This window comes from Hyperoodon ampullatus (genome assembly GCF_949752795.1).
Source record: "Hyperoodon ampullatus genome assembly, chromosome: 3".
Taxonomy (NCBI): domain Eukaryota; kingdom Metazoa; phylum Chordata; class Mammalia; order Artiodactyla; family Ziphiidae; genus Hyperoodon; species Hyperoodon ampullatus.
The window spans coordinates 4,615,357-4,638,549 of NC_136916.1; the positions used below are offsets into that span (position 1 = coordinate 4,615,357).

Here is a 23,193-nt window from a genome sequence, read left to right on the forward strand (position 1 = left end):
AGTTTGCTTATGGTTTATAATCTCACATACACACAAAAAATATATTATTGACATCAAAGAAGTTACAGCAGATTTTAACCCAACAGACGTCTGTCCACTTCAAATACTACAAACAAACATCCTTTACTAGGGAAAAAATATTTTTTGAAAGTTTACTAGAATTAATTTAGAGTGTATGAGTTACTAAGAAGGTGTGAGTTCCATCACAGTGTTGGAAACTAACAACAAAAATTCATTTAAGTACAACCTGACATTTATACACTATAGAAACAAAATTGCATTATAAAATCAATAAGTTAATGAACTAAAAGACATACACTTCACCTAAGATAAAAATATTTAATTTATAAATCACTATAGAATACAACAAAAGAAACAAAATGATGCCATTGAAATTGATTTTTGAAGGATTTTGAGACTCAACTTATATTTTAATATTTTGTTCATATATAGCCAAGAGTAAGAGGGAAAGCCAACCTAGGGTCAGTCCAAAGTTCTGCAGGAGAAACATCAACCACGGTCGCTGTGTTTGAACATGAGTCATTTCAGGAAGCTAAAAAAAGAATAAAAAGCCAGAATAAGATCCAGATATATTCACTGCTGGGAAAAGTTTGGTGGGAAAACATGAGAGACTCTGTTATTCAGAACTTAATAACCTTTCAAATTCCCCAAACAGTTACAAAATGTTTAATACCTACTCTTACCAAAATTCTAAAACATTAGATAAATTAAGCCATTTGATTGTGGTTAGAAGGATCTTAGTGATACCAGAAATCTTAAAATGACAGAGCTATCAACTGAAAGCAAACCCAACTCTTCTTATTTTTGGAAGATGCTTAAATGTGCAATAGATAATAAATGAAAGGTATCATTTTTGATCGTTCTGTTAGGTTTATGAAGTTGCTAAATTCACTGGCTATTACAAAGCATATACTTGTTTCTTTTCAAAATGATGACCAAGGTCTTCCTGACCTTTGGAACAATAAAGGCATCATCTCCTAAGGCTATGTTTTATTCTCAGAGAGAGAAATGGCAACCGCTTTATGTTTGTGAAATGCCGTATGCCATTTAGAGGGAAACGTTCACTCAAGCATCTGTGTGAAGTGCCTCAATGTGTTTGTCTCACATTCTTTCGAATCCCCCACCCTGAGAAGGTCAGAGTGACTATATCTCTCTCATGACAGTCATTTCTATTGGAGCACAGGCTCAGGTCAACATGGATTGGAGACTGAACTCCGCCTTGGCACTGCTGACATTTGGGGCTAGATAATTCTTTGCTGTGGGAGTTCTCCTGTGTATTGAAGAATGTTTAGCAGCATCCCTGATTTCTATCCACTAGATGTCAGTTGTACATCTGCCCCTAGTCATGACAACCAAGAATGTCTCCAGACATTGTCAAATGTCCCCTGGGGGCTAAAAATCACCTCTGATTGAGAACTACTGGATTCTTTTACCTAGCAAGAGAAAGGTCAAACATATAAAATATGCAAGGGCTTTAGATTTATGGCAGTGGAAAACAGGCTGACGTATTTTTTCATGCCTGTATGGGAGCATCTGGTATATATATACCTTTTCAGATTCTTTTCCCTTATAGGTTATTACAAAATATTGAGTAGAGTTCCCTGTGCTATGCAGTAGGCCCTATTGGTTATCTATTTTATGTATAGTCATGTGTACATGTTAATCCCAAACTCCTAATTTATCCCTCCCGCCACCTCCCTTTCCTGGTTGGTAACCATAAGTTTGTTTTCTATATCTGTGAGCCTCTTTCTGTTTTGTAAATAAGTTCCTTTGTATCATTTTTTTAGATTCCACATATAAGTGATATCATATGGTATTTGTCTTTCTTTGTCTGGCTTACTTCACTTCGTATGATCACCTCTAGGTCCATCCATATTGCTGCAAATGGTATCCCTTGCTTTTTTTTTTTAATCAAAATAATTGGCTCTGTGATAACTTGCCATCCATTCAGGGGTACCTTCTAGCAGCTCACCTTTCCCTCGAGGCCTTTCAAGATGCTCTGGCAGAAGGTCTTATGTAACATTTACTTTCATTTACGTCCATTTTATCATGCCCTTTCTTATATCTTTCCCCCTCTCCTGTTTACTCCTCATAACCCTGTAAGAGGTAAAATTATTAACTTCTTTCAGTTATGAGGAAACACTGGCTCAAGGAGGATGATGGCTCATCCAAAGGCACATGGACGTGATGTCAGAACCAAGACAAGGAGCCAGGGCATCTCATTATTGTAGAGGATATACAAACACCTACAAAGACCAGCTTTCTCTCTGAAATCCACCTCTGTCTATTATGGCCAATACATTTCTAACCAATTAGAGAAAAATAGAAAATGCAAACACTAAAAATGTCCAATTAGGCATAAACTAGCCATTGTGTGTGATAAAAATATGTAGTAGAATATATAGATATCACACTGCCTTTGTCATAAAAGACATCACATTACTGATTCTGTTTTTAAGGCAGACACTACGCTCTGGAAAAAAAAGCTATAACAGGCTAACTTTGTACACCTATAGAAACAGATAAACAATGAAAATCAACATTTCAAAACACTTTAAGGAGATTTTCACCCTGATATGGAAGCTTTGATCTTAATTTGAGTGGCCTGTCTGAACTTCCCATGTCCACGTGGTTTGGTAAGAAAACCCAGCTAAGCTTGCTTTTGAGACAATACTTGGCCTTCTTTTGGATGACTATGGATGATAATGTGAACCGTAATATCTCTTGGGTACATGCCAAAATACCAGAGAGTTCTGCAGAATGTCTTTCCAAAAGATACAAACATAAAATGCCAAAGCTCAGACCACATCTGATCACAGTATTTCACTTGCTCCAAATCTACCCACATTAAAAAAATTTTTTTATTTATATTTTATTTATTTATTTTTGGCTGCATTGGGTCTTCGTTGCTGCATGTGGGCTTTCTCTAGTTGCGGCGAGTGGGGGCTACTCTTCATTGTGTGCGGGTTTCTCATTGCGGTGGCTTCTCTTGTTGAGGAGCACAGGCTCTAGGCACGCGGGCTTCAGTAGTTGTGGCGCACGGGCTCAATAGTTGTGGCTCGCAGGCTCTAGAGCTCAGGCTCAGTAGTTGTGGCGCACGGGCTTCACTGCTCCACAACATGTGGGATCTTCCCGGACCAGGGCTTGAACCCGTGTCCCCTGCATTGGCAGGTGAATTCTTAACCACTGCACCACCAGGGAAGTCCTACTCACATTTTTTTTTTTTTTTGCGGTACGCGGACCTCTCGCTGTTGTGGCCTCTCCCATTGCGGAGCACAGGCTCCGGACGCGCAGGCCCAGCGGCCATGGCTCACGGGCCCAGCCGCTCCACGGCATGTGGGATCCTCTCGGACCAGGGCACGAACCCGTGTCCCCTGCATCGGCAGGCGGACTCTCAACCACTGCGCCACCAGGGAAGCCCCCTACTCACATTTTAAAGATAATTTCAGTCAGAAAATTTTGAAGGAAAATAAAGGTGCATGTGAATTAATTTTCAAGAGCATTTATTATTCTTTTCCTCTTTTTAAAATGCCCAACAAGAGGTTAAATGCCACCATTTTCCCCTGGCTTTCAAGTGAGAAAAGTCCCCTTTTCCTCCAGGGCAATTAAATTCTGTTATTGAACAGTTTTACAGATGTTGATTTATACCCTAAGACCAGAGGGGTGAAATGATGGATAGAGTGTGTTAACATTGAAGTAAAATGTAGAAAAAAAAGATGAGAAATGTTAGTAAAACAGCCTTGCCCAGAGATAGCACTAGGAGAAACGTTCTTTAGATTTCTTCCAGATATTCGGAAACGTTGAAGTAGAAAGTCCTTCCTTTTTAACCTCCATGCTTGGCAAGTTCCTCAAGTCAGATCAGTGAATGTCAAGATACGATAGTCAAAGTGTTGTAATTTTCTGGAAAATAATCTTTAACTAAGATGCAACTCTTTAACATACCACTAAGTTCTTTTTTAAAATTTTCAATCAGGCACAGGAAAGAAATTCCCTGAGATGCACAAAGTCCACATATTGACGGTGATTTTTCTACAGATAATTGTCCTTGCAAGTTCTATTAACTAATTCAGAGGTAGTTATGATGGTCAAGTGCTGAGTAGGATTTCTGAACATTTTAGAAAGTGATAGTAAATAAATGTTTTACACTTGAGTCCATCCTGATAATTGTATCCTTAGTCAAACTGAAGCTTTAAAATGAATGTTCACAGAGAAGCTAGAACACATCAGGAAGGAAAGTGGATAAATACTAATATCATGTACCATGTAGTAATTATATACTAAGGAGGACTTGTCACAAAAAAAGGTGGTCTGTAAAATATCCTCTGAAACTAAGATTCTGTCTCTCCTTCTTGTACATCTAAGGTTCACAATCCCAGGCCATACAAAGACTTCTCTGTCCATTTCCGTTGGTATTCTGAAAATGGTTTCTTGTTGGTGTCATTAAAGATCACTGACTGGATTTTGCAACATTTACCTTCATTATGGTTCATAAATGTACATGCTAAAAAAGAAATCTCAGTGTCCAATATTTCTATTGATATAATACACTAAAAATTTCAAAGGCCTTTCATTATTAACAATGTACAATTCAAATATAGAAATTCAACATTCATTTGTTGCAGACACTTGGTGATATCTCTTATTAAGGTAAAATAGTAATGCAAATATTTTTCCCCTCTCAGGAATCCATAGCTTTTGGCGTCACCAACTTTCAAGAGAAATAATGTGTTTCTACATTCATGAAGCACAATTAACAACTGGTTTATGCCATCTTCTTTTCAGAGGGACCTTAAAACCCATCGTGCACACTGAGTCGGGTATATATTTGCCTTTGGTAAGAAGAACCATGCTTATTCCTAAGAAATATGATGAGGAAAAAAACCTCAGAAGACTTTTTGTAGGGCGTCCTAATAACGTTTAAACTCTTTAGGGGCACATATGCAATGGGTTGGTCTAACTGTCACATTTGTAAATGGCTTGATTTTGTCCTTGCAGAAGATTCACTTCTAAAAACAAAATGGAAACTTGTTAATGGAAGTCACCATTTGGTTGGCAAATCTGCAATGATCTGTTTGCATGTGCAACTGTATACTTAATAGTTGTGTCACCTACAAATTGGCACTTGCCATCTACCTCTAAGGATTAAATTATGAGCTGCTGCAGCTGCTGACTTTCAACACCTCCTGAAAGGAGTTCAGGGTAGAGATCAGAAATGAGGCGCTCTGTGCTCTGGGAAAAACTGGCAGAACAGGTCTTCAGATAATTAGATATTTTCAGGAGACAATTTTATGAGCCCAAATCTTGCATCTCCTCATATCTAGAAAAAACACTAAAATCCTTCATGCTGACATCTGCTCCTCGTGACTAGCTAATCATGAGATTAGCAGAAACCTTCTGCAAAAAATATGTGCTTGATTGCATGTACTCCCCCTTCACTAAAACCATATATATACTGACCTTCCCCCCTACCTCTTTGAAGCAGTTTCTCAGAGCTATCTGGGATGCTGTCTCCTGGGCTATAGTCCTCATTTTGCCCCAATAAAACTTAACTCACAACTCTCACGTTGTGCATTTTTTTCCCATCGACAGTTGAATATCGAAGACTTCTGGATTCTGGTATGGCATGTAAGGAGATTACAAGTCACCAATTCAACCTAACAAGTGAAAAACTGAACAAACTCAAAGATTAACAAGCCTTCTCAGATATGTCAGAGAAGTGAGGTCACAGGGCAAACTGCTAACCTACATATTGAAAGCCAAGAAGACACAGAGAATCACAATTTACTGTAGCAGAAACCACAAGCAGGAACTTTTGCAGGAACCAGTGCCAGGGTAGGGAAACTGGAGCTGTAACTGATGGATCGTTAGAGGCTGAGTGTAGACAAGACTAAGTGTTTTGTAGTGAGGTGGATGGACCTAGAGGCTGTCATACAGAGTGAAGTAAGTCAGAAAGAGAAAGACAAATACCATATGCTAACACATATATATGGAATCTAAGAAAAAAAATGTCATGAAGAACCTAGGGGTAAGACGGGAATAAAGACACAGACCTACTAGAGAATAGACTTGAGGCTATGGGGAGGGGGAAGGGTAAGCTGTGACAAAGTGAGAGAGTGGCATGGACATATATACACTACCAAACGTAAAATAGATAGCTAGTGGGAAGCAGCCGCATGGCACAGGGAGATCAGCTCGGTGCTTTGTGACCACCTAGAGGGGTGGGATAGAGAGGGTGGGAAGGAGGGAGACGCAAGAGGGAGGAGATATGGGAACATATGTATACGTATAACTGATTCACTTCGTTATAAAGCAGAAACTAACATACCATTGTAAAGCAATTATACTCCAATAAAGATGTAAGAAGAAAAAAAAAAACTTCAGGGGGAACCAGTCTTAGGGAGGCCTCCCACCCACACACTTTTGTGAATTTTACTGCGAGGAGCTCTACCAGATTCTCACAGTGAATATTGGAGAAAAATGCTGTCAAGCTTCCAGCAAGAGGAGGATTAAAAGAGCCATTTTTTAAATATGCCAGAGCTTTTTGTTATTTTTAACAAAAATCTCCTGCCCTCAGGAGGAAACTACTTTACCAGAGCCTAACCTACCTGGGGAAGGGAAGTACCCAACTTTAGCCCCTTTTCAGCCATTCTGTCCCACCTAAGCAGGGAGGGGACAAGAAATCCATGGTCCAGGGGCACAGGCTCACCAACAGATGGAGACCTAATCACAGGCCTATAGAACTCCCCCCTCCCCCCATGCCTCACACTGCATTACTAAAGGCCTATTTACCACCATTCTTTTCCCCAGTACACTATGCCATCCTTTCAACAAAAATAATACGGAAAACTACACGTAAAAAACAGTTTTCTGAAGAGACTGAACAAGAATCAGACCTAGAGTCAGGTATGGTAAGAAGGTTGGCTTTATCAGACTAGGAATTTTTAAAAATTATAACTAAAATGCTAAGGGCTTTCTGAAAAGAAGGCAACATGTGCAATAGCAGATGGGTAAAATAATCAGAGAGATGAAAATTCCAAGAAAGAATGAAAAAGAAATGTTAGAGATCAAAAACACTCTAACGGAAATGAAGAATGCATTGGATGGGCTCATTAGTAGACTGCATACAGCTGAGGAAAAACTCTCTGAGCTTGAGAATATGACAATAGAAACTTCTGAAACTGAAAAGCAACTGAAAAAAGACTGGGAAAAGAAGCAGAACACAATATCCAAGAACCATGGGGCAACTACAAAAGATGTAACTTATGTGTAATGGGAATACCAGAAAAAGAAAGAGAGAAAGGAACAGAAGTAATATTTGAAGAATAATGACTGAGAATTTCCTCCAAATTAATGTCAGACATCAAACCACAGATCCAGGAAGCTCAGAGAAAATACCCACAGGATGACATATAGGCATATCATCTTCAGAAAATTAAAGATAAAAAAAAATCCTGAAAGAAGTCAGAGGGAAAAAATATCTTATCTGTAGAGGAGCAAGGATAAGAATTACATCTAAATCTTTCTCAGAAACTACGCAAGCAAAAAGAGACTGAAATGAAATGTTTAAAGTGTTGAGAGAGAAAAACCACCAATCTAGAATTCTGTACCCCCAAAATTATCCTTTGAAAGTAAAGGGAAAAAAAAACTTTCACAGACAAACAAAAATTGAGGAAATTTGTTGCCAGTAGATCTGTCTTGCAAGAAATGTTAAAAGAAGTTCTTCAGAGAGAGGAAAATAATATAGATCAGAAACTGGAATCTACATAAAGAAAGGAAGAGTGTTCCAAAAACTGAGTAAGTAAAGGTAAAATAAAAGCTTTATTTTTTCTTATTCTTAATTGATCTAACAGATAAAAATTTGTTCAAAATAATAATAGCAACAATGTATTTGATTATGCATTCTTGTGTGTGTGTCTGTGTGTGTGCGTGTGCATATGTGTGCCTTTGTAATAGTGAAAGGAATGACAGCATTGACACAAGGGATGGGACAGGTGGTTTAGAATTATTTTGTTATTATAAGGTACTTACATTACCCAATAAGCAGTATGGTGTTATCTCAAAGTCGATCTGGATTAGTTATAAACGTATATTGAAAATTTTAGGGCAACTGCTTAAAAAACTAAAAAAAGAAGTATAATTAATATGCTAAGAAATGAGTGAAAGTGGAATCAAATAAATTGTTCAAAACCACAAAAGGTAGAAAAGTGTAGAAGACAGAAATAACAACAGGGAATAAGGGTAACAATTAGAAAATGGTAATAAATATGGTAGATATTAATCTAGCTATATCAATAATCACTGTAAATATCAATGGTTAAATATACCCACTAAAAGACAGAGATTATCAGACTGGATCAAAAACCAAGACTCAGCTATATGCTGTCTACAAGAAACCCACCGTAAATACAAAGATACATGTGGATTAAAAGCAAAGGGATGGGGGAAGATATACCATGCTAACACTAATCAAAAGAAAGCAAGAGTAGCTATATAAATTTCAAACAGAGCAGACTTCAGAGAAAGGAAAGTTATCAGGGAAAAAGATGGGCATTAGATAAGGAAAAAAGAGTCAATGCTCCAAGAAGACATAACAATCCTTTATGTGTATGCACCTAACAACAGCATGTCAAAATACATGAGGCAAAAACTGATAAAACTGAAAGAAGAACTAGATGGATCCACTATTATAGTTGGAGACTTTAGCATGCCTCTTTCAGAAATGGACAGATCCAGGAGGCAAAATATCAGTGAGATCAAAGTGGAACTAGAGAGCACCATCAATCAGTTGGATAAAATTGACATCTACAGACTACTCCATCCAATCACAGCAGAACACAGATTCTTCTCAAGCTCACATGGAACATTCACCAAGATAGACCACATTCTGGGCCATAAAGCTTAATAAACTGAAAAGAATAGGAATCATACAATGCCTGATCTCAGATCACAATGGAATTAAACTAGAAATTAATGACAGAAAAATAGCTGGAAAATCCCCAAATACTGAAGATTAAACAACACAGTTCTAAATAACGAGTCAAGAAGAAATCTCAGGAGAAATTAATATTTTGACCTAGATGAAAATGAAAATCAACTTATCAAAATTAGTGGGATTCAGTGAACATAGTGAATAGAGGGAAATTTATGATTGAATGTATATGTTAGAAAAAAAGAAAGATCTAAGATCAATAAGCTAAGCTTCCAATTTAGGAAACCAGAAGAAGAATAGCAAATTAAATCCAAAGAAAGAAGAGGAGAAATAATAAAAATTACAGCAGAAATCAATGAAATTGAAAACAGGAAATCAATAGAGAAAAATCGACAAAACCAAAAGTTGATTCCATGAAAAGAGCAATAAAACGGATTAGCCTCTTCCAGGCTAACTAAGAAATAAAGACAGAAGACACAAATTACCAATATCAGAAATGAAAGAGGGGACATCACTAAAAACTCCATGGACAATAAAAGGATAATAAAGGAATATTATGAATAACTCTATGCCCACAAATTTGATAACCTAGATGAAATATACAAATTCCTTGAAAGACACAATCTGCTAAAACTAACACAAAAAGAAATAGACCATCTGAATAGGCCTATTTCTATTAAAGAAATAGAATCAATAATTAACAACCTTCCAAAGCACTAGACCCAGATGTATTCACTGGTGAATTCTATCAAATATTTAATGAAGAAATTGTGTCAGTTCTCTACAATCTCTTCCCAAAGAAAGAAGCAGAGGAAATACTTTCTAATTCATTCTAAGAGGCCAGTGTTGTCTTAACACCAAAACCAGACAGAGATATTACAAGAAAAGAAAAATATAGAGCAATATTTCTCATGAACAGAGTTGTAAAAATCCTCAACAAAATATTAGCAACTCAAATCCAACAATGTGTAAGAAGAATTATATACCACAAAAAAGTGGGATTTACCCCAGGCATATACAAGCCTAGTTTAACATTCAAAAATCAATTAATGTAATCTACATTCCAATATCAACAGGCTAAAGAAAAATCACATGATCCTATCTATAGATGCATAAAAAGCATTGACAAAATTCAACACCCATTTATGATAAAAACTCCCAGTAAGCTAGGAATAGAGGGAAAGTTCCTCATATTCACTATGAGCATCTATAAAAAGCTTACAGCTAAACATCTCACTCAATGGTGAGAAACTCAAAGCTTTCCCATAAGATCAGACACAAAGCAAGGATGTCCCCTCCCACCACTGCTTTTCAACATCGTATTGGAAGTCCTAGCAAGTGCAGTAAGAGAAGAAAAGGAAATAAAAGGTAAAGAGATTGGGAAAGTGAAAATAAGACTGTGTTTATTTGTACTTGACATGATCATCTATGTAGAAAATCCAAAAGAACCAACAGCAAAGCTCCTGGAACTATTAAATGCTTATATCAAGGTTACAGAACACAAGGTTAATATACAAAAGTCAATTGCTTTTCTATTTACCAGTAATGAACAAGTGGAGTTTGAATTAAAAATATATTACCATTTATATTAATACCCAAAATGAAATACTCAGGTATAAATCTAACCAAATATGTGCAAGATCTATATGAGGAAAACTATAAAGCTCAAACAAAAGATGTCAAGGAAGAACTGAATGGAGAGATATTGCATGTTTATGAATAGGAAGACTCAATATTGTCAAGATGTCAGATGTTCACAACTTGATCTACAGATTCAATGCAATCCAAATCAAAATAAAATCCCCACAAGTTATTTTGTGGATATTGACAAACTGATTCTAAAGTTTATATGGAGAGGCAGAAGACACAGAATAGCCTACACAATATTGAAGGAGAAGAATAAAGTTGGAGAAGAACTTCAAGACTTACTATAAAGCTACAGTAATTAAGACAGTGTGGTATTGACAAAAGAATAGACATACAGATCAATGGAACAGAGTAGAGAACTCAGAAATAGACCCACATAGATATAGTCAACTGATCTTTGATGGAAGAGCAAAAGTAATAAAATGGAACAAAGTCTTTTAAACAAATGGTGTTGGAACTATTGTATATGCACATGCAAAAAAAAATGAATCTATACACAGAACTTCCATAAAAATTAAGTCAAGATGAATCACAGATTTAAATGAAAAACACAAAATTATAAAACTATTGGAAGATAATATAGGTGAAACCTAGATGACCTTGCATACACAGCCAATTGATTTTCAACAAGAGTGCCAAGACAACTTGATGGGGCAAGAACAGTCCTTTCAACGAATGGGGAAAACTGGATATCCACACACAAAAGAATGAAGCTGGACTCCTACCTTACACCATATACAAAAACTAACCCAAAATGAATCAAAGACCTAAATGTAAGAACTAAAACTATAAAACTCTTAGAAGAAAACATAGGGGGAAATCTTTGTAACATTGGATTTGTCAGTGATTTCTTGGATATGTCACTAAAAGCTTAGGCAACACAAGAAAAACATAAGTAAGTTTGACTTCATCAAAATTTAAAACTTTTATGCAACAAAGGACATTACAGAGTGAAAAGGCAATCCATGGAATGGAGAAAATATTTGCAAATCATATATCTGATAAAAGGTTAATATCCAGAACATATAAAGAACTCCTATAACTCACAACCAAAAAACAAACAACCCAATTACAAAATGAGCAAGTGACTTGAATAGACATTTTTCCAAAGAGAAGATATACAAATGGCCAATAAGCATATGAAAAGATGCTTAACATCACTAATCATTAGGGAAATGCAAATGAAAACCAATATGAGATACCACTTCACACCCATTAGGATAACTATTATCAAAATAACAGAAAATAACAAGTGTTGGTGAGGATGTGGAGAAACTGGAACGCTGACTACCATTGGTAGAAACGTAAAATGGTGTGGATACTATGGAAAACAGTATGGCAGTTTCTAAAATAATTAAAAATAGAATTATCATATGATTTAGCAACTCCATTTTTGGATATATACACAAAAGAATTGAAGCAAGGACTCTAACAGATATTTATACACCCGTGTTCATAGCAGCATTATTCACAATAGTCAAAAGGTGAAAGCAAGCCAAGTATCCATTGATAGATAAATGGATAAACAAAATGTGATATACATACAATGGAATATTATTCAACATTAAAAAGGAAGGAAGCTCTGACACATGCTATGACACAGATGAGCCTTGAAGATATTATGTGAGGTGAACTCAGCCAATCACAAAAGGACAAATACTGCATGATTCCACTAATGTGAGGTACCTACAGTAAATGGTCAAATTCATAGAGAAGAAAGCAGAATGGTGGTTACCAGGGGCTGGGCGTAGGGGTGTATTATTGTTTAATGAGTATGGAGTTTCAGTATGAAAATATTTTTTTAAGTTCTGGAGATGGATGGTGATGAAGGTTGCACAGCAATGTGAATGTACTTAATGCCATTGAACTGTACACCTAAAATGGTTAGAATGGCAAATTTTATGTTATGGATATTTTACCACAATGAACACACACACATTCACTCACTCCAAGGTTTCAAAAACTTTGCTTTGATTAATTCTTTAGCTCTTTAGCTTACTGTAATATTACAATAAGTAGCATCTAGATTACATCTAAGAAAATATATGGTAAGAAGAGGTGTCATTTACTAAGGATTTATTGCATTCACTTTGTACTGAGAAACATGAAGTTCTGGGTTATGTTTAGATCTCCAAGTCCCAGAGCATAAAATGTCATGTTATGAATGTTTTTGTCCCCTCTCAAAATTCCTGTGTTGAAACCCTACCCCCAAATGTGATGGTATTAGGAGGTGGGGCCTTTGGGACATAATTGGGATTTCATGAGGTCATGAGAACAGAGCCCACATGAATAGAATTAGTGCCCTCAACACACATGACTATGTTGACCCAACAATATCCTGAAATTGGGAGATTCGTTCCCACTGACACAAGTCCTGTTTCGAATTTAGGTCTTTTAAAATTAGTAGCTATGTTTGTAAAACAACTTAATACAGTAGTGTTAACTTTCCTTACCAAGGAAGAAAGCAAGGGCCACAGCTCTCAGTGTGTCTGAGATCACCAAACTGGAGGCTTATAAGGTTCTTTTTAAAAATCCAGCATTAGATATTTTATTTGTTAAATATTCAAATACAAGATATTATAGGTTTCTACCTTCTCAATGGTATCCCAAGGAAATTCATGAAGCCATTTGCAACAGAAGATAAATGAAAATTTCTCTTTTGAAAACTGAGTTGTAAGACAAAGACCACATCATTGTCACATATAATTCAGAGAGACAAAGATGTTACCTGTTTTTAACTTGTATTTAACAATCCACTTCTCCATTTTTTTCCTTAGGGGAAGCAATTAAGTTAGACAAACTCTTTTTTTTTTTTTTTTTTTTTTTGCGGTACGCGGGCCTCTCACTGTTGTGGCCTCTCCCGTTGCGCAGCACAGGCTCCGGACGCGCAGGCCCAGCGGCCATGGCTCACGGGCCCAGCCGCTCCGCGGCATGTGGGATCCTCCCGGACCGGGGCACGAACCCGTGTCCCCTGCATCGGCAGGCGGACTCCCAACCACTGCGCCACCAGGGAAGCCCTAGACAAACTCTTAATTGTATAGCTCAGCAAAGAGAGTCATCAGCCAGCTGTAATAGTTTCCTAAGAAATGGATTGCTTTGGAAGATGTGTGTGTGTGTGTGTGTGTGCACGCATGCACATATGGTTTGAGAAACTAGTTAGAAGAAAAAAAAACATGAAGAGCAAAAAATACAAACATTTCTGGTGGCCAATGTTTAAAAATTACAGAGCTCAGTGTTCATCAGAGTTGGGCCTATTAATCATTTTCTCAGTAGAAAATATCTAAGTGTAGGGTTTGACTGATTTTTAGAGAAATCTCTTTTTTTTACAGAAAGAGAATGGAAATCTATCAAAATTGTTGGTAAGAATGATTTTCATACTTCTTGCTTTTGTGAAGAAATAATTGTGAATATTAAATTATATTCATTGTGCGGCCTGAAATGGTTTTTAGATGCTTCTCATTTTTTCACAGCAAAAGAGTGTTTAAACGATGTCAGTTACACACATTGATTTCAAGTACAGTATTTGTTGAAAGCAAATATTCATATCAAGATTATTTTATGTCTTTTCTAACAAAATATCCCTTTTCTATAGATGAATATTGTTTAAAGGTCATTACACCTAGAGATTGCCAAACTTCAAAGAAAGGGTAGCTTACTAGTTTTTTTGGATAAAGGATTCATTTACCAGAGCCAACTTGGGATTATAGACTATTGATTGAATTGCACTGGATTTATTTAAAGTTCTCTGAGAAAGAAAGACTCAATCAAATGCAATAAATTGGAAGATAAAGAAAGCATGATGGGAACAGGGAATAGGACCAATATCCTAAACATGTAGGAATAGCTTAATATTACAGTCACCTGCTTTTAAAAAGATAAGAAACCTAGCTAGGAGGGTGGCCCTTTTGTCAGTCAATTTATGTTCTTTTTACCCAATTCACAATCTTAAAGCTGTTATATTTACTGAACTAAAATAATTGTACAGAAGCCAATGAATGCCCTTCATCTGGACTGTTGATAATCCTATTTACTGAGTGGGTTTCATAGACGGATCTTCTTTTTCTCTGTTTGGGTATATTTTCAAAGCACAGGATCTAAGTTCAAAAATTCAAAATATTCTTTACCCTGCCTTTCATACAAAGAAAATTATTTGGTAATTGGAAAATGCTCCAGGCAAAAGGGTGGCTGTGATATTACTTGGAGGATATTATTTCCAGACGAAGGTAGATAAGCAAATTGCTCTAAGTGATTCCTCTTCAATGTTACTGTTTCTTCTCCCATTATTAGGTCAGTGAAAAGAAGTTTTAAAAGAGCATCAAAACAAAAAACAAAACCAAACAGGAACAAACAAAAAATCAAAACAAAAAACCCAAGTGCAGAGCAGAAGAGGAAGCAACCCAGAGATTTATGTAGTGAGAAAGACTGGTGGAGGGAGAGGGCTGGAAATAAGGTATATTCTCAATTAATTCACTGTGATGTACACGGAGGGGGCATGGGAGTTTCTTTTGCTTTGGCATGAATTGGTAGGCACTTCCTTCTTCTGTACCTACTTCTCTGAGTTACAGCTCCTCCACTATCAGCTTGGATGCTATTAACATACTAGATCCTAGGCAGCTGTGCAGCTATACCCATTCTAGAGACATCTCCAGTCACATCCATCATGATAGCCCCTTGAGATTTCTATGGGCTTGTTGCTATGGAAACAGTTTTGCAGGATTTCAAACCTTAGGAAAAGTGCCTAAAGGTTTGAATCTTGTTTAGGATCCAAAATAAACCTTTCTTTGGCATAACCTGCTTAATGCTCTTCAAAATGAATTAACTTATTCTTTAAATAATAAATCATATCGTTAAAAATAAAGTCTCTCTTATCCAAACTGCTGAAAAAAACAGTACTTCCAGGGCTGGTCTTTTCCTTCTATTTGAGAGATTTTGTAAACTTTAGAAATGGTGGCTATGAGAAATCTCCCTGATTTTTTTAGTTCTGGGAATTTTCTTAGAAGGAATTTTCAGTTCTCAGACATAATGAGAAGCTCTTACATAGCTGCCTCTGTTCCCGAGCACATCTAAACCAAGGTTAGTAGCACAGAGACATATTAGTTTTCTATGGCTGCTGTTAACAGATCACTACTAACCTGGCGGTTTAAAACAACACAAATTTATCTTAGAGTTCTGTAGGTCAGAAATTTCACTTGGGTCTCACCAGGCTAAAATCAATGTGTTTGGAACTGAGCAGAACCCTGTGGGCTCCCTCTCCCCAAGTAAAAAGGCCCCTCCATGTCCTCTGCCTCTTGTTTGTAGAAAAGCTGACATCTCCCAGGCCTTCCTGGGTCACAGAAGAGCAGGTTCAAGCAGTTAATGATTAGGATAATAGGGTCACAGACAGTGTCTGATGCACACTCCTGAGTTGTTTTACAGACACTATAATTGCCACAAGAAGGAAGGGCTAACTGCATGACGACCAGACTGCAGTCAGGACATAAGCTGCTCCATCTTGAGCAGCACTGAATCTATGGCTCCCACAACTCCAAGCACTGGCCTTAAGAGAATGGGATTAACACTATTGCACATAACAATCTGTATCTTTGTAGGCATCAAAATAATTGTAGCTTGGGCTTCCCTGGTGGCGCAGTGGTTGAGAATCTGCCTGCCAATGCAGGGGACACGGGTTTGAGCCCTGGTCTGGGAAGATCCCATATGCCACGGAGCAGCTGGCCCCGTGAGCCACAACCACTGAGCCTGCGCGTCTGGAGCCTGTGCTCCGCAACAAGAGAGGCCGCGATAGTGAGAGGCCCGCGCACCGCGATGAAGAGTGGCCCCTGCTCGCCGCAACTAGAGAAGAGCCCTCGCACAGCAACGAAGACCCAACACAGCCAAAAATAAATAAATAAATAAATTTAAAACAAAAAAAAAGATGTGAGCTCTTTAAAAATAAATAAATAAATAAATAAATAATTGTAGCTTTTTCTGCTCATATATGTAAACGGGCAACTGAAGCTGTCAGCTAAGAGAGGCTTCAAACCCATGTCAATATCTTTCACACTAAGACCTCGAGGCCCTTTCACAGCATGAAGCAGCTACAGAAGATGGACCTTCATCCCTAATCCCATAGAAATGGAATGATATCTGAGGGGGGGAATTTGTAAACAGCTCTTTGCAGGAAACAGCCCACAGAAGGAAATCCCCTTTCTTGTCAACTCAGCAAAGCTACGCTGTAACTAACTTTTCAATCAGGCACCCCCATGCTCTACTCATCCCCAGCCCCAGCACACCTATCAGATCTTGTGCTCACACAATACCTTGCCTAAGCTGTTGGTTCTTTCTGTAGATCAAAGAAGTAGAAAAGAAGAATAAGTAATTAACAGGTGACTCTTCCCTTGCTTCCCCTTCAGTAATCTCGTGAACAAACAGTGTGGACCAACTGTGTGAACAAGACAGCATCTAAAGGAAGATCACAAGACGTCAACAAGCCTGCATGCAGCGGGGGATGGTGACGACTCTGACCCCCATCTCAATGATTAACTGAGATTACCTCCGTTTTTCCCTTTAAAAACTTTCATGGCCAAGCAGATGGTTTTGGGGGGGACACTGAGTCAATCATCTCCCCAGATCACCAGCATTCTGATTAAAAGCAATTTTCCTTTCTACCAACAACTGCCTCTCGGGTATTGATTTTCGAGCAGGGAGCAGCCGGACCTGAATTTGGGGATATATTTTTCCATTTTGGATTCTTTAGGGGAGACTCTGTTTCTTTGCCTTTTCCAGCTTCTAGAGGCTGCCTGCATTCCTGAGCTCCTGGTCCCCTTCCTCCAGTTTCAAATTCAGCAACGTCAAATCTCTCTGACCTTTCTGTCATCACATATCTTTGTCTGACCACAGCTGGGGAAGGTTTTCCACTTTTAACAACTGGTGATTAGATTGGGACCACCCAGATAATCCAGGGTAATCTTCCCATCTCTGGATTCTAAACCTTAATCACACCTGCATAGTTTCTTTTCATATGTGAGATAACATATTCACAAGCTTCCAAGACTAGGACATGTATATCTTTCAGGGGCTATTCTATCTATAAAGAACAAATCTCATGAAATCTTTGTAGCAAACATGGGAGTATGAAAAAGATCACAAACCAATAGATTTGTTATAAATAAGATTTAGGGAAATAAGATAAACAAGATACATGGATATTAACATATTAATCACAGACACGGCTGATTGTATCAGACATTTCTCCTGTTATGTCACTTCAAATACTCTTTCAAAGCCCTACCACTTACTTTCCATATTCTGTGCAAATAGTAAGCAGGAAAGCAGGTGTGACTATATCAACAGCAGGCAAACGAGACTTAGGACGAGGACTTTTACCAGAGATAAAGAGGAATTGTTCATGGTGATAAAAGTATCAATTCAATTAAGAAGACGTAGCAGCCCTATATATGCATGCATCTAATATCAGAGTGTCAAATGCATGAAGCAAAATTGATAGAACTAAGAAAGAAATAGGGAAACCCACAAAGTTAGGTCTGTATCCTAACTCCCTCAATCATTCCCTCAATAATTAACAGAACTAGTGGAGAAAACAAATCATTATGGAATTTGACAATATGAAGAACACTATCAACCAGCCTGACTTAATTGACATTCACAGAGCCCCTCACCTAACAGCAGTCGCACTCATGTACTTTTCAAGTGCACATGGGGCCATTCACCAGGATAGACCATACTCTGGGCCATAAAAAAAAGTCTCAGAATATTTCAAAGGGCTAAAATAATACAAAGTATATTCTCTGACTATGCAAGAATTAAAATAAATAACTAAAAGATATTTTTTAAAGCTATAAGTATTGAGAAATTAGGCAACATACTTCCATATAGTACATGGGTCAAATAAGAAAAAATCATGAGATGTTGTGAATGTTTAAAAACATTTCAAAATGATCAGGACTGGAAACAGAACATATCAAAATACAGGAGACTCAGCAAAGCAGTGCTTAGAGGGAAATTTACAGCTGTAAATACTTATACTAGAAAAGGAGAAAACATTGAAAATCAATGATACATCGTTCCACCTCATGAAGCCAGAAAATGATCAGAAAATGAAATGCAAAGTGAGTAGAAGGAAGGAAATAATAGAAATAAGAGCAGAAACAACAGGCAAAATCAAGAAGCAATAGTATATAATCACTGCCAGTTTTTCTGCTTTTAGAATTTGTGCTTCCTGTTCCTGCAAACTTTAGCACCATCGGATCACACAGATCCTTGTCCTTGAGAAGAATACACCAGGGAATGTTTCCACTGAACTTGAAGTTATGTCTACCACCTGGTCACTTGAGCATCTCATGCTAATGGATCAACCAATAGAGAAAAAAGTTATTATGCTGATGGGAACAATCGTCAGTGGTTACCATGAGGAGTAGGGTGATTGCTACACAATGGAGTAAGCAAGGACTGTATCTGGAAACCTGAGAATTCCGTGGAGCCTTTCTTGGTGTTTCCACACCTGGTGACAATGGTGAACAGGCAACCACAGGAACTATGGCCTGACAAGGACAAAGAGGATCCCTCAGGGAAGATCTGGGTGTCCCTACCAGCAATGAAATCGAGGTCAGCCAGAGTGCTGCCTGAAGGTGGGGAGAATCAAGATTGTCTGCTGAAAGGACAGAGATCATGAATATCAAATATTGCCTCAAGACCAGTAGGGTTTAGAGACTGTTTCCACTAACTACCTTGTATGAAGTCTTTGTGGAGATTTTTGCTGTCTACCACTCTGCAGGGGCTTTGGTATAGATGGAATTCCAAAGTGAAGGAGACCAGGAGCATATTTGAGTGGTGGATGGAGTCAACTGTTAACGGCCAGCACGTGTGTGCTATTTCATATTCTTTCAGCCCATCTCTCACCCAAGCTACTGCGGCAGAGACCATTTCCAAGAGGGCGTTAACTAGTCCTGCACAAAGCCTTGTTTCAGGTCTACACTACATTCCTCTTTCTCTTGCCCTGGGCTCCTCAGCGTGATGGCATGGCACTGCCAGGGAACTCCCTTGGCACTCAGACATGTATCACCTGAAATGTGGGAGGTGATGCTTATGGGACCAATGAACAATGGTGACAGAAGCCCCCTCAGTAGGTCCTGTGTGGTGGATGCCCCATGGTGGTATTGAACTTAACAAAAACCCACTGTTTTACTGACTTTTTATCCTTCTCTGTTTCACCCCACCTGCCCTTCCCTTCTGCTCCCCGGGATCACCTCCCAAGTTGACTGACTTCACACACGCCTCTGTCTTAGACTCTGCTTTGGGGAAACCCAGTCTAGCACATGGATCTTTATGTTAGAGAATGAATTTCCTCTGGCCACCCAGAGCTGCATTCATTCTTAACTTACTTTAGAAACTATTCAGTGGAACTGAGAGGTGATGTGCTTGGATAAGGCAATACCACTTTGGAGAAGTTTAGGCTGGCAGACTTGCCTAGTGCAGACTTTCTGCTTTGTTGGCATCATTGCTAATGGCCCCATTTTTGCCCCCAGTTCTTTTCCTTTTAGGAGTTTGAAATAACACACCCAATTTCTTTGAAACAAATAAGCAAAGCAAAAATCTAGCTAATCTTTTCACATTAACCTTGCTCAGAAGATGCCTGGTAGATTTCCAGAATTTGGTAAATAGCCAGTGAATGAAAGTATTCCCCCTTACCCTTTAGTGGCTGTCATTTATTTTCTTTGCTGTTGTACAGAGTCTTGAAACCTTGTTTTCTTCCCTTGAAATGACAAAAAAGTATTTTCTTTGGCATGGCCCCAGAGTACAAGAGTTAAACTTGCCACTATGTGAAAGAGCTGTATTTGTTTAGAAGTTACTCTAAAGGCCGTTGAGAGCAGGTGACCTGGATTATAGGAAGTAGCCCCAGGAAACTCAGAGTATTTTCTTTCCTGTCTTTTTGTCAGGATGCTGATTTTTCTTTGGCCAATAGTAATTTGCAATAAGGTCAGGATTTCTTCTAGTTAGAATTTCATAGGATGTCAGCCACATTGTTTTCTTACAAGCAATTCTTTATCCTTACAAGTCCGGGAGAAGAAACATTGAGGGGAAAATTATGTCTTTAGCTTAGGGCTCAAATGGTTCTTGATAATCTTTTCAGGTCAATTTTAGGAGACAAAGAGAAAGGACTAACTACGTACATCCACATCCATCATACTTGAAGAGAGACTACACTGTGTTAAAACACAAAATCAACTTCAAAAGAATATAGCAACTGCCCCCAACGAACTCCTAAAGAAAAAAGGAATTAGAAATGCAAAGCTGTTGTGACCACCTAGATGGGTGGGATAGGGAGGGTGGGAGGGAGGGAGACGCAAGAGAGAAGAGATATGGGGACATATGTATATGTATAAAGGATTCACTTTGTTATAAAGCAGAAACTAACCCACCATTGTAAAGCAATTATACTCCAATAAAGATGTTTAAAAAAAAATGCAAAGCTGAAAATCAGGAGGCTCCAGAGTGAACTTAAGGACGGATCTACAAACATTTTAAATAAAAGGTAGCTCACGACATTCAGTGATGAGTGGCCGTGTGCTTTCTAAGTCACACAAGGCGAGAAATCCAGATTTCTCAAACTGGAAGGATGGCAGGATTCTCTAACACTGATTGCGGGTTGGGGACCGGGGTTCAGAAAAGATGGGTAGAATCAGCTGCACCTCTGACTATATTCACTATCAAGATTAGGGAATTCCCCGAGTATCACAGACAATATGTAAGAACATTTCCAAATATGAAAGTACATTTTGGTGTTTACCTCATATACTTGAATCTCATGAGAATTAAGAAAGACCACCAAAAAGTCAGAAGCATTTACAGTGGGTTTCTTTTTTTTTTTTTTTTTTTTTTGGCTGTGCCCCGACAGGCATGGGGGATCTTAGTTCCCTGACCAGGGATTGAACCCGTGCCTCCCCACCCAAGCCCCAGCAGTAGAAGGGCGGAGTCCTCACCACTGGACCGCCACGGAAGTCCCTACAGCACAGTTTAAGATGGTGATTTTACTTGAAGAGTCTCCTTCTTGAATTCTGCTTATGGAGTGTGCACTCTTCTGGTTGTATAAGCCCAGGTTCCTGCCTTCCAGAATTTTTCCCTTATGAAACAGTCTCTTTACTTATTTCCAGGACAATCGCTGGTTTCTGTCAAATCACTAGTCAACCTCAATGGTCCTGTTCCACATATGACCTTCAAGATTGTTTATTTTACGTTTCTGCTCCAGGATGCATGTAATCACATGTTTTATTTCTGATCAGATTGGCTTTCTATTGATTTTAAGTCTTAGATATTTCTTTTGTTGGGACTTCCCTGGCGGTCCAGTGGCTAAGACTTCGCCTTCCAATGCAGGGAGTGTGGGTTCGTTCCCTGGTTGGGGAGCTAAGATCCCACATGCCTCGTGGCCAAAACACCAAACAATAAAACAGAAGCAATACTGTAACAAATTCAATAAAGACTTCTTTTAAAAAATGGGTGATTTTAAAAATATATATTTCTTTTGTTAATTTATGCCATTTTAATTTGCCTTATTCCCGCCCATGAGACAGGAAAATCATTATGACTTTTATCTTAAGACATGTAAGTTGTAGGGGATTCCCTGGTGGTCCAGTGGTTAGGACTTGGCACTTTCACAGCCAGAGCCCAGGTTCAATCCCTGGTCAGGAACTAAAATCTCCAAGCCCCATGGCACAGCCAAAAAAAAAAAAAAAAAAAGACATGTAAGTTGTAAACAATCTAATAGAAGGTGACCTTAAAAAACTGGTTTATCTTGCACAGAAGTTAAGAGGCAAAAAAAAAAGTGAAATTTCCCAGGTTCAATTCAGATTCTAGGGGATGAAACGTGATGATTGAGTTAACCTAACCATTAATGTCAGCAAGGACCTCTTCAGGAAAAATATATTGCAATTTTAGAGATTCAATACTGTAATAATCTTTCTCATTTCACCAGCATGATAGTGCTTTGGCAGCTTAAAGATGGGGTTGGTTCATTAAAGCCAAAGAGCCCTTTAATTTAATGACAAATTCAGTTGAAATATTTTCTAATGTAGAAACAAAATGGCTGGCTGTTTAACAGAACTTTTCATTTTTCAGCTGGAAGTATAGGCCTCTTTTATAGATGCAAAGCTGGAGCAGAATGAAATGACAATCACTTTTTGACAATTATAAAGGTTTCAATCATTCCACTTAATTTCAGTTAAAAGAATGTCAATATTCTCTGAATCTCAAATTATGTTTCTTCTGCCTACCACTTACTTTCTTGGATTGCACAGAAAGAGAAGAGAATCTCCCCAGCTATCCTTCCGTTTTGCTGCTTTTTCTCTGTTTTGCATTTTTAGTGTTTGGAAAAACAAAATAGAAAAACCACAAAGCTTACCATTTCCACCAAGGATAAATATAAGAACATCCCAGCAGTAATTGTTAAGATCCAGTTTTGAATACATGGATCCGTGGATACCGAGAGGCCAATATACAGTCCTATGAAGGCAGTTAAAGCACTTATAAAATTCATCAGGATGGCAATCTTAATAGGAAGTCCAGAGCTTAAGAGCACAGCAAAGTCTCCTGAAATTTAAGGGAAA

General features: G+C 38.1%; 1 protein-coding gene across 3 annotated transcripts in view; it reads right to left on the minus strand.

Moving 5' to 3' along the window:
* Positions 1-424: 424 nt before the first annotated feature.
* SLC39A12 (solute carrier family 39 member 12) overlaps positions 425-23,193 on the minus strand; it is a gene marked incomplete at both ends in the record, with an annotated part of 74,245 nt that continues 51,476 nt past the window's right edge. For all 3 annotated transcript variants that reach the window (XM_079700676.1, XM_079700675.1, XM_079700674.1), the window contains 2 exons: positions 425-553; positions 22,989-23,176. In XM_079700676.1, the coding sequence (XP_079556802.1) occupies positions 425-553; positions 22,989-23,176 (317 nt within the window). The remainder of the gene's footprint in view (positions 554-22,988; positions 23,177-23,193) is intronic.